The sequence below is a fragment of the Uranotaenia lowii genome, chromosome 3 (assembly GCF_029784155.1).
Source record: "Uranotaenia lowii strain MFRU-FL chromosome 3, ASM2978415v1, whole genome shotgun sequence".
Lineage (NCBI taxonomy): Eukaryota > Metazoa > Arthropoda > Insecta > Diptera > Culicidae > Uranotaenia > Uranotaenia lowii.
In genome coordinates, this window is record NC_073693.1 from 13,756,362 (window position 1) to 13,778,392 (window position 22,031).

The 22,031-nt window shown below is 35.3% G+C and overlaps 1 protein-coding gene across 1 annotated transcript in view; it reads left to right on the forward strand.

Annotated features, from left to right (window-relative positions):
* Positions 1 to 22,031, forward strand: part of LOC129756839 (protein eiger) — a 56,132-nt gene that overhangs the window by 28,743 nt on the left and 5,358 nt on the right. The window contains exons 3-5 of the mRNA XM_055753870.1: positions 11,779 to 12,218; positions 12,478 to 12,709; positions 13,009 to 13,131. Of these exons, the coding sequence (XP_055609845.1) occupies positions 11,779 to 12,218; positions 12,478 to 12,709; positions 13,009 to 13,131 (795 nt within the window). The remainder of the gene's footprint in view (positions 1 to 11,778; positions 12,219 to 12,477; positions 12,710 to 13,008; positions 13,132 to 22,031) is intronic.

Here is a 22,031-nt window from a genome sequence, read left to right on the forward strand (position 1 = left end):
CAAAATGCAGTTATCAAGTTTTTGATTGTAAACCAAGCATTTTTTTGAATCTATATACCTACCTATTATCCGCTATATAAAGCTACATTTGTCGTCACCTCGGACTAATCCGGGCAATATTTAGTGGTGTCTGTCGCTTATTTCGGCGCCAAATTTTGCATATTCCGGCAAATACTGTTCTTTATGGCTCTATCGTCGGTCATTCTATTAGGAGTAGGTATTATAGCGAGAACCACCACAATATGGCTACATATAAAGAAATTCAAAAGCAGCCGAGAGATATCACGTGTCAGGCCATCCAGCCCACGCGCACTAAATGGCCAATTCGCACTTTCCGGCCGGCACTGCTACTTCTGGTGCTGTTTAGCGAGAAAAGAAAAATTTTAAGAAGCTCCGGGAGTGTGCCCCCAAATGGAATCCAATCCTAATGGTCTATAAAAATCACTATATTATAGAGAACAAAGTGAGACTTTTTTTCTCTCGATTCATTCGACATAGGTTATCCGATATCGTTCGGCAGAACGTCGCTGTCTTCGAGCAACCTGTCGACAAAAATCCGCAAATTATCCGCAGTCGAATAAAATACAGAAAACAAAACGCGGCGTGGCCGCCGAAACTCGAATTTATTGCTTTCGAATTCATTAATTCTGGAGTAAAGCTCACATTATGCCTCGCTAATGTATTGGATTTCCAGTAGAGCCGGCTGTAAAGTATAGCTTCCCATCAGAAGCTTTCCACCCACGCCGAATCACCTGGGGTATCAATTTTCCCAAATCAAGCTATTTACCTAGTGCTAGCATAGCACCATCAATTCTAAATCCGATATGGCTTCGTTTACGATACTTTGCAGCTGGCTGGACGAGATCTAGTTGAACTGAATTGATAAAGGGAATTTTATACACAAAAATAGTACCTCCCTATTCTTTGATTGTTTGCAAGGTTGTTTTTGACTGTTATTTTAAATTTTTTTATACAATTTATTTAAAACTGTTCAACATTGCGAATATAATTTTAATCATTTTCCGTAAAACAACCTTAAAAATATGAAAAAAAAAATCTTTAAGAAATATGGTAAATAAAAATAGCACCACCCATAACCTCCATTCGTCCATATTTTTTCACCTTTTAAAGTCTTCCCATCTGTTCGAAATTTATAGTTCAAGAAACCTTGAAACCTAATAAAAAATAATAGTTTTAAAACATGATTCAGCTGCAATATTTTATTTTACGTTATTCAAAGTAGAAGAAAAAATCCAAAACCATGCATAAGAGAGAAAATGTTCATCAGCTATCAAATGTCTTTAGAAAATGCCCTTAGTGTATTACAAATCTGAAACTTAGGAGGACATTTCGTACATATAGAAATATTTGGTAGTTTGTGAAAAAAACTTACATCTCATTCAATTTACTATCAGAGTTGATTCAGTAACAGTATATAAATTTTAAATAGTGGATTGAAAAGTTTTCACGATTTGAGACAGTTTGACCTTATTAGATTAAAAAAAACGAAACACACAATTTTTGACAAATTGTTAAAGATAGTTGTTCAGATTATTTTATATTTGAATTCAACTTGTATCTGAATATTGAGCATATTAACGCAAAAATCTGCATTACAATTATACTCACCAGAAAGGAAATTTCTAACCGGATCTTAGAAATGGATTACAAAATCGTTTGAATGTTTTTTGTAAATACACCTCCATTTTGTAGAAGTTTCATGAAGATTTCGCGGAGCTGTCTCGATGAGTTGTTAGTTCTTAGAAATTTTTATGAATTATTCTAAGCTTGCACTTTCTATTTATAATAATGAATATATTCTAATATCCAGGCTCAATTTTGAGTTTAACAGTAAACCGGTTAATGAAATAATGTTATGATTAAGCTCGATGGACCAGATAGCTCACATTACCCTGAGCAGAAGCTTTCGCTGTGGTGTATTAGCAAATCAAAGGAAGCTTTCTACAGCAAGAATTACAACAATTTTGCCAGGAAAACGTAATAGAAATGCTTAAGATACGTTCAATTTTAGTTAACACGGTAAAAATAGTTATCTATAGCTGTTAAAATATGAAATTCTTGAGTGGACAGCCTATTCTCTTGATCTAAATCCAATCGAGAATCCTTATCATTATTCCAGCAAGCAGTTTAATAACGTATTCAAGCTCAAATGATGAATTCATGAGTACATGAAAAAATAACTAAAACCCTTAATATCCAGCTTGATTCTAAGAACTTTATTCTCAACGCTGATCTCTGCTGTTTGAATCTATCAAAATGGCTCATAAACGCATTTTAGGTAATAATTTCTTCCTGTTAAATTTTAACAACAGTCCAGCAATAGAGTAGATAACTTTTTCTAGAATATGAAACTTTTATTGGGCTCTTTAAAAGGCTTTTTATTTTGCCGTTTTTTTTTTTTTGAAAATTTAATTACTTCATCAAATTTGGAAAAAGGCTAGTTCTGTACAAAACGAAGACTATTAACAAGTATATAAATTTTTGTTCTGGAATATTGATGGAAATGAGTGTTATTATGTGATTCGGTGCAAAAAGTTTGTAACGATTACCGTGATGATATTTTCAGAAATTTCATACAAAAATCATGTCAAACATCGATAAATTTAAAAATTTAACTTAAAAATAAGCAATCAACATAGCCAAAGTCATAAGATTTTCATAAACCAGCTTTAGGAAGCCTTTCTAAATTGTTTAAAAAAGGTGTATCTAAATTAAATTATGAAAATCTATGAAATCTGTTAAAACCTAATTGTATTATCAAGAATGTTAACTGTAATTTTAATGAAGTTTGCCTCAAAACCAGTGAAGTAAGGATTTTTTTTTGTGATTTTGACAACCTTGCTATATGATGCTGTTTAATTGCTTGCTAAATAATTCAATGATCTTATACGGAACATCATATTAGAAAGCAGTTTTTTACTGTTTGTAGAAAAAAAAACAGGTCTTCCAGGACAAAATTTGAATTGAGAATTTGTTTTTTGAAAGTACACAGAAAACAAGGATTTTAAGTCTTTGAATATCAATAATCATTCAACGTCCAACATACATTTTTCTAACTTTAAGCTCCTTTAAACTTTTAAATTGGAGTGATGACGAATTGTAACAACAGTTCGTACTGAAAAGCGTTTTTCCTAGAAAACGATTAAAATCTTTTTACAAACTATAGAAAGTCCTACAAAATTTTCCTTTTGAATTAAAAAGGAAGCAAAGTCTGTTTTTATTAGTAAACATAATAATATTCTAAAAAAAACTATATTTTCCCATACACTTAGTAAGAGGAAAGGCTTATATTTAGATATATGGGAAATCAAAAATGAAACGAAAAATATCTTTTCATTCTGTGCTCAAATTTAAATTTTGATAATGGAACATTTAGAAATATAAAAGCATTCTAGTTAGAATATAGTTTTTGATATTAAGGTTTCCAATAGACATATGTACCAATTGTATTCGTATGAAATATATGAAAATGCAAAAGATAACCCTAAATCTCTCTAAACTTTTTTACGTGCGTCAAATGTTCTTCTAGACTGAGTCGATTTGGGGTCAATTTTGAACTTTTCAAACCCTGGGGTCTAAAAGTCTTTCTTTTGATTCAATACTCATTCATGACTTTTTTGCAGAATTTTTAAGGATCCGAGCTTGCTTATGATTTTTGTGCCAGTTTATAATTTCTCTAAAGATAATTTTCCGGTGAAAAACTTTTTTGAAGACCGTAACTTCGTATCTTATTAGATAGATAAGGTGTTGAATATGGGCATAAGAAAGCTGCAAGCTTTGTAGGGAAATCTCAAATTCTTAAATTTTTCACCTCCCATAACTCTTTTTGGTTGTTTTTGCTGCTAGAAATTGCAATAATTTTGAAATTTGAAATTTTGGAAGCGATCCATCTAGTCCTGAATAAGCGCAACGAGTTCCAAATTTGTATGGAAATTTGTATTGGAAACCCAAAATTTTTCATTCAAAAATCGCCAAAGATGTACTGAAAGTTCCAAAAAATATAACTTTGGATGAAAAATATTCCTTGATTCTTGCAGTAAAATTCATGTCAACAAAGCACAAACCTTACTTTCACACCAGAAAAGATATTTGATGTGAAACAATATTTTTTTTTCAATATTATATTTTTAAATTTTTGTATTTTTGACTGCTTATTTGAAAGGTAGGTTGGAAATAGAAAATCTCTAAAAACTGCTTTGCATAGCCAGGAAATTTATTGATTCATATAACCTTTGCAAAAACATTTCATGAGATTATTAAAAGCTCTAGCAAGCAAAGTCGGCCATTTTTAAATACTCTTCAATAGGTTCAGATTTTTTATTTTGAAACGGTTATAACTTTTTCCATGAAATGCTTAGCTGCTTGTCATGTTAGCAAATAATGATGCTAAAGAAAAGTTAAAACCAAAAATGAAAGACCAACTTCATTTCAAGTTTATTATAGTTGAACTAGATTGTGTGAAATTTTCATAAAAAAATTTCAACCGAGAGAGAAATGGCAGCTTGTCAAAGTTTGAAGTATGTGCGCAGCTTCATGCGATTTCATTCTTTTTTGAACGCAACTGTAAGTCCAGTTCACAAGAAAAAAAAACATGGGTGCACTAGTTTTGTTTCTCTCAGCGTATAAGATGCAAATTGTAGTTTTTAACGGATAAATATATATGCATTGTCATTTTTGTTTGTACTGATTTGATTGAAAATAGGTACCTACTTGTAAGTTTTCAAACTCAGGAACTTCAATTTCTTCCATTGTCAATTTTTAAAGAAGGAGTGTTCATCTCCGAACAGACTCTAAGATACCGCCTTGATCTTCAATTTTCGGCAAGCCGGAACTATCAATGATGGAGCTGGACGCAATGGGTCAAAACTATTAAGGAGGAAGAGAAAAAATAAATTCATGTCCAAACATAGTCCTTACACACCCGTCTGACAGGTCAAATGGTTTTAATTTATTTATCCCACTGTGCCGTAAATGGCTAATGCAAATAATGTCGACCAAACCTTCTAGGGCGATCAAGCGACAGAAACGAATATGAAAAGACATGCCCCACACCGCAGGCTGCCAGATCAGAGTTCGTTCTTCGAAGGGGATCTCGAGTTTAGAAGTTTCGATCAATTCCCGGATCGGTCTCAGCTGGTGTGGCACTGCCTTATTGCTAATCTTTTTTCGATTATTACACTAGACATACCAAGGTTCGATTCTGCACGAATATCGATTAGTGGTCTCACTCAGAAAGTGAGGTTAACGTTCGGAAGAGATTTCGATAAGTTTCTAGCTACAGGAAAAAAAACCGGGCCAATGTGCGATAAGATCTGATCTTTGCATATTTGGTGTTGAACTTGACACTGACTGCTACTCGGTTGATCAAACAAAACAAACATCACATTATGAACTGTTTTCGGAAGTAAAAAGCTATTTGGTTTTTGATGACGCATTTACCCAAAACCACATGGAAGGGATAGCGTGGTTTAAATTTAGATTACCTAAATGTGTTTAGAGAGCGAGAGTTGTAATTTTTTTGTGGAGAAGAGGAAATGTAACTCAAAACGAAACTAGTTTTACGGTCTATGATGGCGTTGCTGCAATTCAGCTGCATCGCAGATAGTTTAGATTCAGATGAAACGCATCTAACAGCAAAACAAGTTTTGTTTACGTTAAGATCACGATCACAAACATCCAGAATCTGAAGGGGAAAACCCAAAATGGAAAACGCTCTGCTGTTTCGGAAAAGGGTTATCAATACATTCTGGAAAATTGTGCCTTACGCAATAACTTTTGAAAAAAATTTCTCATTCTCATAGAATTGGTTATTGATTTAGGCAATGAATTTCATTTACCGATTTCCGAAAGAACTTTGCTGTCTAAAATCAATAATAAATGACGAACCCAAATAATCCCCACACAAACTCTCACCATGTAAGGTCAGGCTAGTTTAGAGCGCCTATCGATTAACGTTCCGGTGCGTGCGTTCGGTTTCATTGAAGTTCAAATGTTAGGTCTGAAAGTTCTGCCGCTTGACCTATTTGCATTAGATTATTACGTTGACGTCCTCCTTCGTCCTTCTTCGCAGATTTCTGGAGCCAACGGGATTCTGCCACTCTGAAGCGTGTCGAAATTCGAAAATGCACCCTACAAATACACCCTACAAATCACACTTAAGTAATACGGATCCTGTTCCATGATTTTTTTTTTTAATTTTAATGGATGTCTTAAAATCCGAAAAATCATCAGAAACTGACTCGCTCTCATCTTCAATTCAGAACAGCAAAATACCTTTTCATTAATTTCTTATGAACATGTCGATCTTGAATGTTCTTCAATTCGTCGCCATATGCTTGTTTTTGAGCGTAAAACCTAAGAGCTCTTTAATATTGTGCGGCGACCCTCCCAATGGCGACCGTAAAAAATAAGTAATTTATCGGGCCGTTTATATTTCTAACAGTTTTAATTTCTAAATACACCTAATCGTTTGAAACACTCCGACTTTTCATGTTCATAGTGAAAAATGTGTTTTAAATAATATGTTGAACTTTGGGATGAAAAAAATAAAACATTGAAAAAGAAACAAACGTGCATTCGAACGTTTGCGTTTCGGCTGTGAAATTTTTCACGAATTGGGACTTTGATTTTGAAAATTCGATTTTAGAAACCAAAATTCGAAATTCGGAATCCATAGTTCGAAATTGCAGAAAATTCTTGTTTTTTCCTACCAAAACATAAAGAAAATTTTGATGAAGATATAAGCCAGCAAAAATCTTATTTAGGGTTCCAACCCTTCTACTTTAGTAGGACTTTTCCGTCTTTTTTGACAAGACTGCATTTGTTTATGAATCGAATTTTTAAAATCAAGGTCACAATCCTCGAAAAGTTTCACGGTCAAACCGCAAACGTTCAAGTGCACGTTCCTATCATATGTTTGCGGCTTTCTGCCATGTGTAATTTCTCTCATCCATGAGTAAATAGAAATGCAACCGACCCACTAATGGCCACTGTCCGTCGTAATAAATCAATTACACAAATGGTCGAGAATTTGTCTCAATCAGCTGTGTTCTTTGCCCCAACACGTGCGTGTTTGTATTTCGGGTATCTTTAAAAATAACGGTTCCTATTTTTAGTTTATAATTTTTCTGAAATAAATACCCACCATGACAGACGACTTTCAAATTATTTTTTATATTTTTTTCCAGTACTAGTTTTTCATATTAACTGAACTACCTTTAAAACTAAAATTTCACATAAACGCAATGCATCCTTTCACCCTGAGGTCATAAACTCTGGCCACTAGTCGAAGGATGGAATTGAAGAATGAATCTGTTTGAGTCATTGGTTCAAATTTTTGTAAGGACGTACGTATGCTTATATCCGTTCAAATAAATGTTCCAAAAATTAAAAAATAACAATAAAGTGGTAAAAAATCCAAACATGAATCTACTTTGGTCATTCACTTTCTTTTGTACAATTCCATTTGAAAACGAACGGTAGATTTATATTGAGACACTTGGCAAATGAAATGTTTTGCATATTTGGTTGCGATAAATTCGGACGATAATCCATCTGTTATTCTCGAACCGAAAATTTGCGTGCGCGATGAGTAGATTTATGGCGGATTAGTGCTTTTCATCGGCATCCCATTGGCAGTGCGCTTGGGAGAGCAAATCTTAATCCGTGTGTGGAAAATACATTTTGGGAGTTCATTATCCTCTACTTTTTAATTATGTAGATTTGAAAGCCATGTTATTCTTATTAATTCCCATACTCTATTGCAAAAATAATAATTTTAGCAGGACGATCATTTGCTGAATAGTAATCAAATTACCATACCTACTCATTATTTATGTTCAACAAAACACTTTTCAGATTTTTACTCTCATTTGAAACGAATTTATTGAGAAGGTCGTATTAAGCTTGTTTAAGAAAATCAAGGTAACTGTTTTCATTTCCATATCTTTCATGTTCTTCTAGAAAAACTTCAGTAAATCGGTTTACTTTAAAGGCAAATAAAGCGTTTGGCCCCTTAGAACATGAGCTGATATGAGCCGTTTCAAATAAACAAGTTGAAAAAAAAAATTATTTTCTTTGATTGTATGAACGATTTAAGCGACCATTTGGCCTAATGACTGTTCGGCCGAACAACCATTCGACCAAATAATATTCGGCCAATAACCTTTGGCCTAATGTCCCATTCGGCCTATTGTCCTATTCGGCCGAACATCCGTCGGCCTTTTAACCCATTCCGCCTGGCGACCTTCGGCCTAACATCTTCGGCCGAATGTCCGGCCGAATGTCCGGCCCTCATTCGCTAAGCACGATTTAAAATTAAACATTGTGTTTATACAATTTAGAAGCAAATCCAATTTTTTTCACTTTTATGTTCTCTATAATCTTATTTTACAGTCAAACAATAAAAAAAAATAACGTCAATCATAGGCCGGTGATCGAATTTTAAATCAGAGACTGCTCATCAGTTGCAGCATAGACTGATTTGCGATGATTTTGACCATTTTTTTCAGTCTTTTGAAAAATTTTCGATTAAATCTGCAGGCTTCACATATTTTCCTAAATACGATTTAGTAAGGGCGAAAAAAAAATTTACAGCCTTGTTTGAGAACAATTTGGCGAATTCATTTCATTCGGTACGATCTGGACTTTGGTGGATTGGCACCAAGCCATCGTGTCCTTTGAGTAGTGAATTGAAGGAAAATCAGGCTAAACATTATCGAATGATCATGCTTGCTGATCATGGACAGCAGGCGACAGTTCAAGTACTCTCGGACGTTAACAGCCTTTTAATTGTGTCAGTATTCACGAAAAGCTCGGAATGCTTCCCACACTTAAATATGGCTAGAAAAACCATTGCATTTAACCGAATTTTTCTGTAAAAAAAATGATGTCTCCGTCTCGTCAAAACTTTGGCCATCCCGAACAGTGTAATACTGGTAATCCGGAAGCTTTTTGTAAATAATAAAACTTGCAATACATACACGGAAAATTATAAAAAGGTAAAATTTACCGAGATACATAGGTGAACGCTCGTGGAAGCCGAAAAGGTAACCTTCTACCTGTTTACTTGAGTCGAGCTGGATAAAAATACAATTCTCCGAGAAAAAGGTGAATTCGAAAATAAATCTTAACTTGTAGCGAGGTGAAGTTCACCTAAATTGAGCTTAAAAAATTCAATTCACCTAGAATAAAAGGTAAATCTGAATAAGGTAAAACTTACCTCGTAGCGAAGTAAAGTTGACCTGGATTGAGCTGAAGAAAACGGTACAATTCATCTCGAAAAAAAAGTAACTATATGCCGGACCCGTTTATTAAGGTTAAGCTGTTTTGCTTCGTGAAATCATTCCGGAAAAGCCTGACCTGACCGGATAAGTTGAACGGAGAAGGGCATGAATGTGTTAACGCAATTCAAGAGGATTCAGCGGCCATGGTGGTTCGGAAGAACGCGAAGCCGAATCGCCAAGCCAACTTCCATAACTTTTTACTCTGATGATATTTTTTGATCAAATTTTTTGCGTTAGATAGATCAACTATCACACTGTTATAACACAAAATTTGAGCTTTCTGGAGTTTGTGTGGCCTGAGAAACAGTAATTCTACGAAATTCGGACTTTTTGGACTTTTTTCATTCAAACTACAATATCTCTGAAACTACGCTACATTTTTTATTGAAATTTCGCACAGTCATTGTTGAAAAATGAAGCTAGCATGTCTGAAGTTTTTGAAAAGTTCTATCGATAATATCAAAAGTTACGCGAGGTGCAATATTTCAGGCATGAACCTAGAAATGCGATTTCTATAGAATTTTGGACGACTGTTTCCATAGGAAAATCATATTCTCTGTTTAACAACCAGTAAATCTATTTCAACCGAAAAATCACAACCATATCGCGAGATTCTGATTTCAAAACACAAATGGATCATTTATTCCATTTTTTCTTTTCTTCATTGCTTTTGCCAGACATTTTTTGTCTGATTGGTGGAGGAAACCATATTGTTCTCATGAATCGTCCAAAATTCTATAGAAATCGCATTTAAAGGTTCATGCCTGAAATACTGCACCTCGCGTAACATTTGATATTATCGATAGAACTTTTGAAAAACTTCAGACATGCTAGCTTCATATTTCAACAATGACTGTGCGAAATTTCAATAAAAAATGTAGCGTAGTTTCAGAGATATTGTAGTTTGAATGAAAAAGTCCAAAAAGTCCGATTTTCGTAGAATTACTGTTTCTCAGGCCACACAAACTCCAGAAAGCTTAAATTTTGTGTTGTAATAGTGTGATAGTTGATCTATCTAACGCAAAAAATTTGATCAAAAAATATCATCAGAGTAAAAAGTTATGGAAGTTCAAAGTTGAAGTGACAGTGCGCTTGCTTCCAATTTCTATACAATTATGAACGGTACTGTACATTTTACCTTTTTGCTATTTAGGTGAATGAAAAAAATTACAATTTATTGAGAAAGATGGGTGGAGAAAAATCACCTCGCTTCTCGTGAAATTTTACGTTTTTTTTTTTTAATTTTACGTGTAAGTTTCTTGGATCCCACTTTTTGGCTACATCCCGAACTGAGGCAGTCGTCCTTCTGGCGTAAGCATGCATGACTTTCCGGTCCAAAGTTTTATCCACCGGACCCGGTTTCCACTCAGTTTTTTTTGTCCACGAAACTGATTTCCTTTCGATACCGAATCGCATTTCGAATCACTCCAATGCGTATTGCTTTTATTTTCAACTGACTCAGCGAAATTTTAAGGAAAGTACTTTAACATTTTTGCGCTTTTCTGTGAAAATGCTTCTCATTTTCACGGAAAATTTTTCAACTGATGCTCACGATACACAGAGTTATAAGTTGAGCTCTAAACAACAACACAATGCAGAAATCAGCTGTTTAAAAGTCATTCGTTAACGTGAACCGATCAACAATGTGTTCTACTAATGATTGAAAATGTCCTCCGTTTTTAAAGTATCCCTCAAGCCTCTAATATGTGCTGTGAGCCTGCTTGGTAATATAATAGTTAAAAAACGGTATAAGAAATATCGGAATCTGAACTTTTCTTATACCGTGGTTGAATTAAAGGGAATCTATCGATTGCTTTGATTCAGTAAAATATCCATTTTCCTATGGTTTTCCTATTTTTTCTTTTCTCTAGAAAGCGTAATGGTCTTCCTACTTTCATTATTCTACATGTTGTGGAAAGCCAACTCCAAGCTATCTTTTGAATTATAAGTAAAAAGTTTTCAACAATGTTATCGAATAAATTAAGTATGTATCAAAAACGTGTTTAAATGAAGCTTGAAATCATAATGCTTTTTTTTGTTAAATTGTGCAATTTTATGATTGTTACAATTTTTTGAGCATTGGTTCTCTGGGACAAGAAAATCTTGAAAAATTCTGTTTTTAGATATTAGGTGTGTTTTTTATGTATTGTTTTTATGTTTGTTAATTTTCAATTTATTTATTTTTTTATTTAACTCAAAACTGTTTAGTTTCAAAACTTCCGAACGCCATATCATAAAAAATAGAGGTGATAGCAAATTCTTATCTATGATTCCACTCAAAATGACTAATCCTTCCAACATCAACTATTGAAACATTAAAACCCTTCTACACAAAACTCCCAGTATTGTTTTTATTCCGATTACCCCGTCATGATGAAAATTCGGGATAATCGGGGGAAACGGAATTATGTTTAAGAATTTTAAGATTTCCTCCTATGTAATTATTTCCTTAAACTTTCCCACTTATTTCCAGTACGACACCAACGACATCCACCGGCATTCGGACGAATACGAGGAAGAGGAAGAAGAGCTGGACGCTGACGTAGAGGAGGAAGAAGAGGGCAGCACCGTATTCGGGGAACCGGACTTCAATGTCGACGACATGGAGACGGAAATCAGCGTCACGGCATCGGCAACCAACTCGATGCTGTCCTCCTCCTCGATCGATGGCAAACGGCGAGCTCGGTCGATAACCGGAATCACCTATCAGGGCGTTCCCATTATGGAGGAATCCTACATGAGTCGAAATCGAACCCGGCATCATCAGCAGCTGGACCAGCAACAGCAGGAGTTGGCCCGGCATCAGCCCTATCACCATCCCAGGCGTGCTCAGTTCCAGCAGATGCGCCAGAGGCCGGAAGAAACTGCCTCGGCACCCCCGCAACTGAAACTCAAGTGGGATGATGATGGCAGGTGAGAAGCAAATATTTTAGCACATTCCTCCGATAACTTCGGCATAAATATATTGACACCGTTCTACAAATTGAAAGCACAAAATTTTAAACATTTAATAGTCAACTTCATTCAATTTTCTTGAAAAGTTTCTCCAGCTTTCTAAAAACATTATCATAAATTTTATCTAATTTAATAAGCAAAAACAAAAAAGTCCAATTCATCTCCAACTCGAGCAGCCAAGTGTATTTAATCATCCATCATTTGATTACGTTTTCAGGGAAATTCCTACACATCACCAGCAACAATTGGACAACAACGATGCCGGCCGAAATTCCGCGCGAAGGCATCATCAAACCGTCCATCATCGAGCAACAACTACCGAATCGAGCGGCCACCAGCAGCATCAGCACCAGTCCGTCCCATCTCCCTCGGCCATTCCGTCCTACGTGCGGAGGAATGAATTTGCCAGAAGCTCCGGAAAACTCATGGAAACGACCAGACCGAATCAGGCACGTTTGATACCAAAACCAAACCAAACCGTTTTCCACCTTTTCGGTTGCTTTTTTTCTCTCTCTCTTGTCTCCGTCTCATTAGGACATTCACCATGATGCGGCGAAAACCGCGAAAACCGCACGATTCCATTCGTGGGGAAATTTTTCAATTATAATCCCTCTGTTTGCTGGTTTCTAACTACTATACCCAACCCACCTTCTAACTTCTCGCTCTTCTTTCAGTTGGGTTGGGTTGATTAAATGTTTTATTTTCCAACTAAGATGATGTTTCTTTCTTTTTGCTCCCTTCACAACAGGTTGGCCCGGATTACACGACCAAATCCCCGGGACCGACCCACGATCGCCGCAGCCGGGTCATGCTGACCAATGCCGGTGAAAATAAGTACCAGAAAGTTATCAAGAATCCGGGAACGTACATGGTAGGTATACAACTAATTGATGGAATCAAATTTCCAGCGCCGTTGTTTCGTTTCTTGCAGCAATTTAGGGGGGAAATTTGATAATCAAAACGGAAAAACCTACTGTTGAGTTTTGTTTTTCTCGGTTTTTCCGTACACTGATTATGGTCGGGGTATTTCGAAGTGCTAAGCCGCTCAAGAGAAGAAATCACCTCTGTAAAAATTAGTAGATACCCGAGCTTATGCCTTACAGTCTACATATTTTTTGTTAAATACAACAAAGATATGAATGAGTCACCGAAACCATCGACGCAGATAATGGAGAAAACGGGTTACCGAAATTGCCATATGTTTTGGGCTTTTAAGTCAAGTGGACTGTATGGGTTGGTACTAAGGGCACAATATATGTAAATATGTGCTAACCTCTAAGAAGCCGATTTTTCAGGTCCTCCGTTCAAACCACATTCCTAAACATGGCGTCAAAATAAGGATCGCATAAATAAGTTATCTTCTTCGATGTTCTCAGGTTGACGAACGCGGACTAAAGTTTTGGTCTTCAATTTGAAAAGGCGCGAGAAGTTGCCAATCGGTGCAAGTTTTCCCAACGATGACGTCCACGTAACCGTAAACCTTGGCCGCCCAAGGTCTACAGATTTCTGTCAACTAAGCAGGAGGAAGAATGATTATGTCGGTTAACATCCTCTCTAAACAAATAACTGAGAATACAGAATGGTCAACTAAGCAATATTTATCTTCAAAAATGCCCATTGTTCCCTTCCTATGCTGTTACCTATTAGTGAAGTCTTCAATTACACTGGGGTTTTTCTTAAACTTATACTCATCTGTTTTCTAAGGATCTTAATATCCCGATAAAAGCAGTGTTAATTGAAATCCAACTTATCTACCCCTGTTTTTGCTTTTGATGGACTTGGTGGACCTCATTTTGTTAAAACTACATCCGCTTGAAGCACCATGAAATGATCATTTTTAACAACCATTACTCTTAGAACCAGCTTTCCCGTAGATTAATAAAAGAGACAATACAGTGATTTTTGTAAATATCGGAAGCTAGGAAATTTATTACAAAATCATCTTGCTGGAGCCATCTCTTCTTTCTGATAACTGGCAATGGCAGCTGGGATCAAAGAAACCCCATAAAAAATATGCCACTTTAATTTTAGATGATTCATAAGGCTACTAAAGAATTTGAATGTAATCCACAAAAACCGAATTACCACTCCACCTTTTTCAGATTTATGAAATTTCAGCATATTATGTATATTATGTATATTCAGCATATTTGGATATTTTCTAGCTAACGGTTAGTTGCCCTACTTTGAACCCTTTAACCGGTGGTTTTAAGAAATCCGTGTTTTTCTCACGAATGGACGGGAGTTTTGAGTTTTTCAGCTTATCTATTTATAATTGAAAATCTTATCTACAAGTTTGAATGGCCTTTTGAACTTTGGTTTCATCGCAATTGATGGATTTACAAAAATGTGGATGACCAAAATTTCCAACTTTGAACCTACTGTTCCTGTTTAAGTACAAGACTGGTACCCTTTATTGGACCTAGATGTAAAATATAAAAAAAAATTAGTTTTTCAAAAAAAAATATTTAATGGATTTAATACTAAATTTCCAATGAAAAATGATAATGAAAAAGTATTGCGACTTTTCACGTAAACGAACGCTTCAAATAAACACTGAAATCCCCGTTATGAATAACATAAACATTTTCACCTCCAGTCAGTACTGCCAGCAGCACAATTAATGTTTTCTTGAAGCTTAGGGGTCAAAATTGCCAAAAAATGTTTAAAATGTTCAACATAAATAAGTTCTAAACAAACATTAAAATTTTAGGGAATGATCAGAAAATCAAAACATTGCTATACTCTTATTCATCGATCGATAAATCTCGTAACTATTCAAACATTCTGCATAACTGTAAATTATTGATTTTCATAAGGAGATCGGGACATAAGTTCAGTTTAGGTAGCTCAAGTCATTAATGTATACTGATCGTCCTTTCTTCGCATCAATTTTTCAATAGTCCGAAAAGCTAGGCTTAGCTTATTTTGAATGAAACTCGAAAAATTTCGCAAACATTTTTTTATGAGGCTGAGTTCTAGGGGCACATTTTTCTGATCATTAACCCCTCATACTATCCACAGAGTGGACGGAAAGATACGAAGGCAAAATAGCTGATCTACAGAAACCCAAGTATAATATTCTATATTCTAATTATTATTGCGGTGAGTATAATGTTGGTAAGTATCGTCATTTCCTAATTGCTTAAGAGCATTTAATGTATCAATGTTCCATATATTCTTTCCCAAATGATATAAATTCATATTTAGGTCTTTTCATATTAAAAATATTATATGAAGCGTTTGGTAGGGATCTCCACGCTTCATTCCTCCCCTGTATCCTGTATCTTTCGCGGTTTTCATCACATGGTGGGCCTGGCCATAGTAATATCTGCAATGCATAGGACTATGTAACAGATAATACGCTGAAAAGAAAAATGAAAGACGCAAGTCTTCCATTTTCCAGGATGCCTACACGTTTTGGCCATGTTGATGTAAGAAGAAGAAGAAGAAAGAATGTTCAACATAAATAAGTTCTAAATTATGCCCTTATAAAACTTCAAACCTCAATAACAAACCTTAAAACATTTTTTTTGGGGAAAGGTGAGTCTGAAAAAGCATCATCAAGGTCTATGGTTTCCTATTTTTAGACCCTATACAAATTTTACGGATTTTTCAAAAAAAAATCCTTTAGATTAGGAAAAAAAGTAGAAATAGTTCACATTCATCACAGCGATGGTTACTTCCCTTCAAAAATTTGGTGTAGATAGATTAATAACTTGATTCTTTTCTTATTCACTCTAACTCAGTGATTGAATTTTGCTGAGCATGAATTGATCAACCTTCTCTCGCTCACTGCTTTACTCGAAAGCAAAGGTTGCTTTGAGGCAGCGAAAACGACAAAACCGATGATGCATACGCTCTCAATATGGCCCGCCTTCAAGAAGCAGTATAGGGGAACATGCCCTATTATGCGCCACCTAAGCGAATCGCTGATTTTCTATGTATTCCACGTACAAATTGTGTTGAAAATGGGTGCAATCGTTGAAGAAAAGTATTTTCTACAAATACCTTTGATAGTTTATTACTCAAATTGCTATAGTTGCTTCAAAAACTTGATTTTTAAAAACCATATTCAAAGCCACAGAACAAAACTGTGTTGCAAATACGCGCCGCTGTGTATTCAATATGCGCCTAGCAGCCGAACACACCCGAAAGCAGCCGAAGACCAAAAACACACCAATACTTACAGACACTTTGACTGAAAATAAAATCAAAATGGACTAATCAAAATTTTGAAAAAAATGAAAAGTAGATTTTTTGGGCTGAATTAACGCTCAAAATATCGTTTTAGGCTTTTTGTTCATTTTCAATGAAAATTGACCTTTTTGAAAAAATAATGCTATTTTCAGCCTACTACGATTGGCGCGTTATAACGAGGGCATGGGCCGTAATAGAACATACCCATAAAAAGCATACCTTTACGAGTTTAGTATGATTTTTTAGCATAAAATCATAGTTTAGATTCTCCTCTATCGATGTGTCAGAAAATATTGCCTTATTCGTTTTTCTCTGCTTGGTGACACCTTATTGAAAGTGTTTTAAAATTTAGATCAAAATGATGAAAAACCTAAATTGTGAAATTATCACGACACAGGGGCATTTTAAGGAAAAATTCATACTTGCCATGACCAATCACAGCATTTAAAACAAATTGGTAATATTTTGCAGGCTTAAAATGTTACAGATTCTTCAAAACAACGGTGGCGCGTATTAGCCACATGGGGCGTTACATGAACTTTTCCCCTACATTCGAGGCAGCGAATCCAAAAAACCAAACGAATGGCACTCACTCATCTCCTGTTACAACCAGGGTTGCCACCTATTTTCAAAAAATGTCTGGAACAATTGGGCCGAAATGTCTGGAAATGGGTATAAATGTCTGGAACATTGTAGTGTTGAGCTAGTCGGGGAGAATAGAATCGAAAAACGAAAAAAACGCCCGAACATCAAATTTTTCTGATCATTTCACCGACCAGTGCAAACATTGATTCTTTTATTTTCTTTGGGTTATTGTATTAAGCTTTATCATTCCTTTTAGAAAATTTGAAAAATGATATCACGTTGAGCTTTTGTCGGTTCCAAAATGCAAAGTTTCAACAGCTCTTTCCAGTTATTGGGTTAATTTCTGCCAAAATAAATGATTTTTCAAAAATAAGAATGCATTTGGTTGGTAATGGACATCACAAATCCTTGAAATCGAAAGACATCAACCACTATCTCAATGTTCGGCTATGAAAAATGATGCAGCGAATTTCTATCCTCCCTACCCAGGTGTTGAGAAGCAAATTTCAATACTAAAATTTTAAAATAAAACGTTCTATCAAAAATTAAAAGTACAGAATATAAACCATCTGTTTAGCAATTTATATTCCGGAATCCAGGTTCATTTAGAAATTGTTATTTCAAATCGCAGATTCATTGTTATTAATTGTTATTATTGTTATTATAAATTAAAAGTTATCGGAATCCAAATTGGAAAAAAATAAAGTTAAAGATTTTGTTCCTTTCTGATTGCCTGATCTGATTTACAGTCATATCTAGATTGGTAATATTGAAAAACCTTTTTTCATTGTTAAAACCTTTCTATCAAGTAATGAAAAAAATTCAGGTTAAAAAATGGATTTAGAATTTTTCCTCGGAGGAGAAATTGTAAAAGTTAAAGATATTTTAAGCACGACTTTTGAAGTATATTTTCACAGCGTGAATTAATTTGTGTATAAAATAACTTGAATGCGAACCATGCAGTGGATTCTAGGGCATTTTGACCGGAAGTTATAGATTACCGAAAAACACTGTAAATATAAAAAGCAAATTATTTAAATCTTCGTGTCGAGCATTTGTCCAACGAGGCTTGTCGAGATAATTTTTGTAACATTAAATAACATAACTTGAGTACATACGATTTTAAACAAGACATCGTAGGTTTCAATGTGTATGTATTCAGAATATCAATATTCTGATTTCACTTTTAGATAACTATTCAGATTAAAGTTTTCGTTAAAGACAACTAACACCATTTTGAGAAATCTCAGCCAAGTTTAGCAGAGCCTAGATTGCGACGTTGAATTAGTCAATGTCTACTTTTTCTATGGCTATGAAACGTCTAAAACTGTTTTTCAATTTCTTTTGCAATTTCACAATATATGTATAACAACATAGCTGCTGAATTTAAACAAAAATAGTATTGATTTGATTTGGAAAGTTTGAAGCGTTTGTGTCTGGCGTAAAATTTGATAAGTTGTTATGTATGTAGATGATCCAGTTTGGAATGTTACGTAGGCACATTACTATGAATTTTTAATAACTACTTGTGATGTTTATACTAGAAACAAATGTAATTTGATTACAGAGTTTTCTTTTCTTGTAACTGATTCGAGTTGGGGAATATGCCCATTCAACAATTTTTTCTGAGTTTTTCGGATTCTGACTTAGAAATCATATCAGTCTTTTCATTTCAGTCTCAGGTTTCAGATCAAACTAGCAAACCTGACCATTTCGAAACCGCACTTTCTCTGTCTCAAACTGCTCAAAAATTTCCGAAAAACCAGTCACTTTCCGTGGACGGGACGCAAGAACGCGTGTTTTCATGCCACGGAAACACCAAGAAAAGAATGACACATGGCCGCCGGCTGGTCGCATTGTAGGGGAACATGCCCTATTATGCGCCACCTAAGCGAATCGCTGATTTTCTATGTATTCCATGTACAAATTTTGTTAGAAATGGGTGTAATCGCTGAAGAAAAGTGTTTTCTACAAATGCCTATGATTTTTTATTACTCAAATTGCTATAGTTGCTTCAAAAACTTGATTTTTGAAAACCATATTTAAAGAGACAGAACAAAACTGTGTTGCAAATACGCGCCGCTATGTATTCAATACGCGCCTAGCAGCCGAACACACCCGAAAGCAGCCGAAGACCGAAAACACACCAATACTTACAGACACTTTGACTGAAAAGAAAATCAAAATGGACTAATCAAAATTTAAAAAAAATGAAAAGTATATTTTTTGGGCTGAATCAACGCTCAAAATATGGTTTTAGACTTTTTGTTCATTTTCAATGAAAATTGGCCTTTTTGAAAAATTAATGCTATTTTCAGCCTACTACGATTGGCGCGTTATAACCACTTCCCGGCAACGTTATACAAACCGTGTGGAGCACATCTCTCAGATTTCCCTTAGATTTCCCCTTTTTTGTCAGATTTAAGCTTTTTTCTTCAGATTTGAGCTTTCATCTCCTATGCTCTCAAGGCAAAAAAAGCTTAAATCTGAGGAAAAAAAGCTTAAAAACGAGACTCACCAAGACTTATTTAAAAGATGTTGGTCACACGATACATAGACAAATCGTGTAATGTTGCAGGGATCTGGTTATAACGAGCGCATGGGCCGTGATAGAACATACCCATAAAAAGCATACCTTAGCGAGTTCAGTATGATTTTTAAGCATAAAATCATAGTTTAGATTCTCCTTTAGCGATGTGTCAGAAAATTTTGTCTTATTCGTTTTTCTCTGCTTGGTGACACCTTATTGAAAGTGTTTTAAAATTTAGATAGAAATGAAGAAAAACCTAAATTGTGAAATTATCACGAAACAGGGGCACTTTAAGGAAAAATTCATACTTGCCGTGACCAATCACATCATTTAAAACAAATTGGTAATATTTTGCAGTCTTAAAATGTTTCAGATTCTTCAAAACAAAGGTGGCGCGTATTAGCCACATGGGGCGTTATATGAACTTTTCCCCTATTTAAATATGCCTTTTCACACAGCCCAGTGATGAAATAAGTTCGGGACGAAATGATTCCAAATTCACCCAGTATGCACGTTCGGACCGAGTAATGTCAAATTCTAGACAGTTTTCGTCCGATTTCGGACGATTATGATTCAAACTTGGTCAAAGTCATTCGGTGGGAACAAAACCCACCGGGCTGTTCATAAGAGCGAAGTGAGCTCGAACAACTCTACTCCACCTCAGTCAGTTAAAGTAGTCGATAATGCCAAAATAGATTAAAATTTTGAAAAAAAACTTTGTCAATCAAAAAATGTCTGGAATTGTCTGGAAGAAATACTTAAAATCTGGAAGTCTGGATACCAAAAAAAAAAAGTCTGGCCGGAGGTCAAAAAGTCTGGAAGATCCAGACAAAATCTGGAAGGTTGACATCCCTGGTTACAACCTTGAGGGAACCGAATTCAAAAGGCAGAGCAAACCCGAGTCTCCTCGTTTGTGCCTGGATCGAATGCGTGAGGTTTTTCTGCTATTGCTATTATTGCACAGCAACCGCACGCAGGCAGCTAGTTTTTTCGTTTCTTTTCCTCCCTCCTCTTTGCACTATACGTTGCGGGCCGTGCAACGCAATAAGTTCGGTTGTTTTTGTTGTTGCCTCAACCTTTGCGGCGAGGTTGAAGATGTTCTCCTCAACGACAGCTATCGGCTGGAGTTGTTCAAATTCAAGAATGTAAATGAGTATGTGTGCCTCGTCTTCCTCATGCATCATGTAGCAACCGAACGTTGAGAGAGTTCGTTCGGGGCAGCAAACGAATAGTGTCTCTCAGAGCAGATCCTTCTCATGGGGGGAGGTTTGAATGAATGTATATGTATCGTCTCCTGTATAGCTATGCGAGGCCTCAAAGTATGTATTTTGAATGCCTCTGATGAGAAAATTGGTGAGGATTTCAATCACTGCTCTAACTTCTCTAAATGCCTCTCACTAATTTACCTACAGTTGCGTTCAAAAAAGAATAAAATCGCGTGAAGCTGCGCACCCACTTCCAACTTTGACAAGCTGCCATTTCTCTATCGGTTGATATTTTTTCATGAAAATTTCACACAATCTAGTTCAACTATCCAACTAACACAATAACGGGAAACAAAGATAGAGCTATTTCCGTAATATAGGGAAATTTGCTATTGCTTCACTAAACTTGCTGTATCTTCGACAATTTTCATTAAAAAATCTTGAAATTTGGTCCAAAGATGTAAAAATGTTTGATCTAATACCAGGCCAAGTTTCGTCAAAATCGATGAACGTGATTAAAAATGGTGCCAGATAGAAAATCAGGTTCATTATCGCCCAGCATACGATTTCATTCTTTTTTGGACGGATGTTTGTATGGAAAACATCGTAATCCATGTATCCTTGGTTTTTTCTTTAACAAAATCAAAATTTATCATAAAGAATGTAGTAAATTGATAAAAACTTCATTCGTGCTTTGTTTCGGAAAAGAAAAGGTTTCAATAGAGTTCAAAATAAGAAGAACAGAGTTTCAGAAATGACCTGCAAAGCGAGTATTCTATTCGTTTTTGTGTTTCAATACCAGCTCTGGGACAATTTCTATTTCTTAACAAAGCCAGAATGAAGTTCCCATCAATTAACAAGATTCTTTGTGATGAATTTTGATTTTGTGGAAGAAAAATCAAGAATAAATGGATTACGATGTTTTCCATACAAACATCCGTCCAAAAAAGAATGAAATCGTCTGCTGGGCGATAATGCACCTCATTTTCTACCCTGCACCATTTTTGATCAATTTTGACGAAACTTGGCTTGGTACTAGAAAAAAACATTTTTACATTCTTGGACCAAATTTCAAGATTTTTCAATGAAAATTGTCAAAGATACAGCTAGTTTAGTGAAGCAATTGCAAATTTCCCTTTTTTACGGAAATAGCTCAATCTTTGTTTCACGTCATTGTACAGACTTCAAATCTCGTAAGCAATTATTTTTTCTATTACCTATTTCATTCTGTCCAATATCCACTCGGTCTGA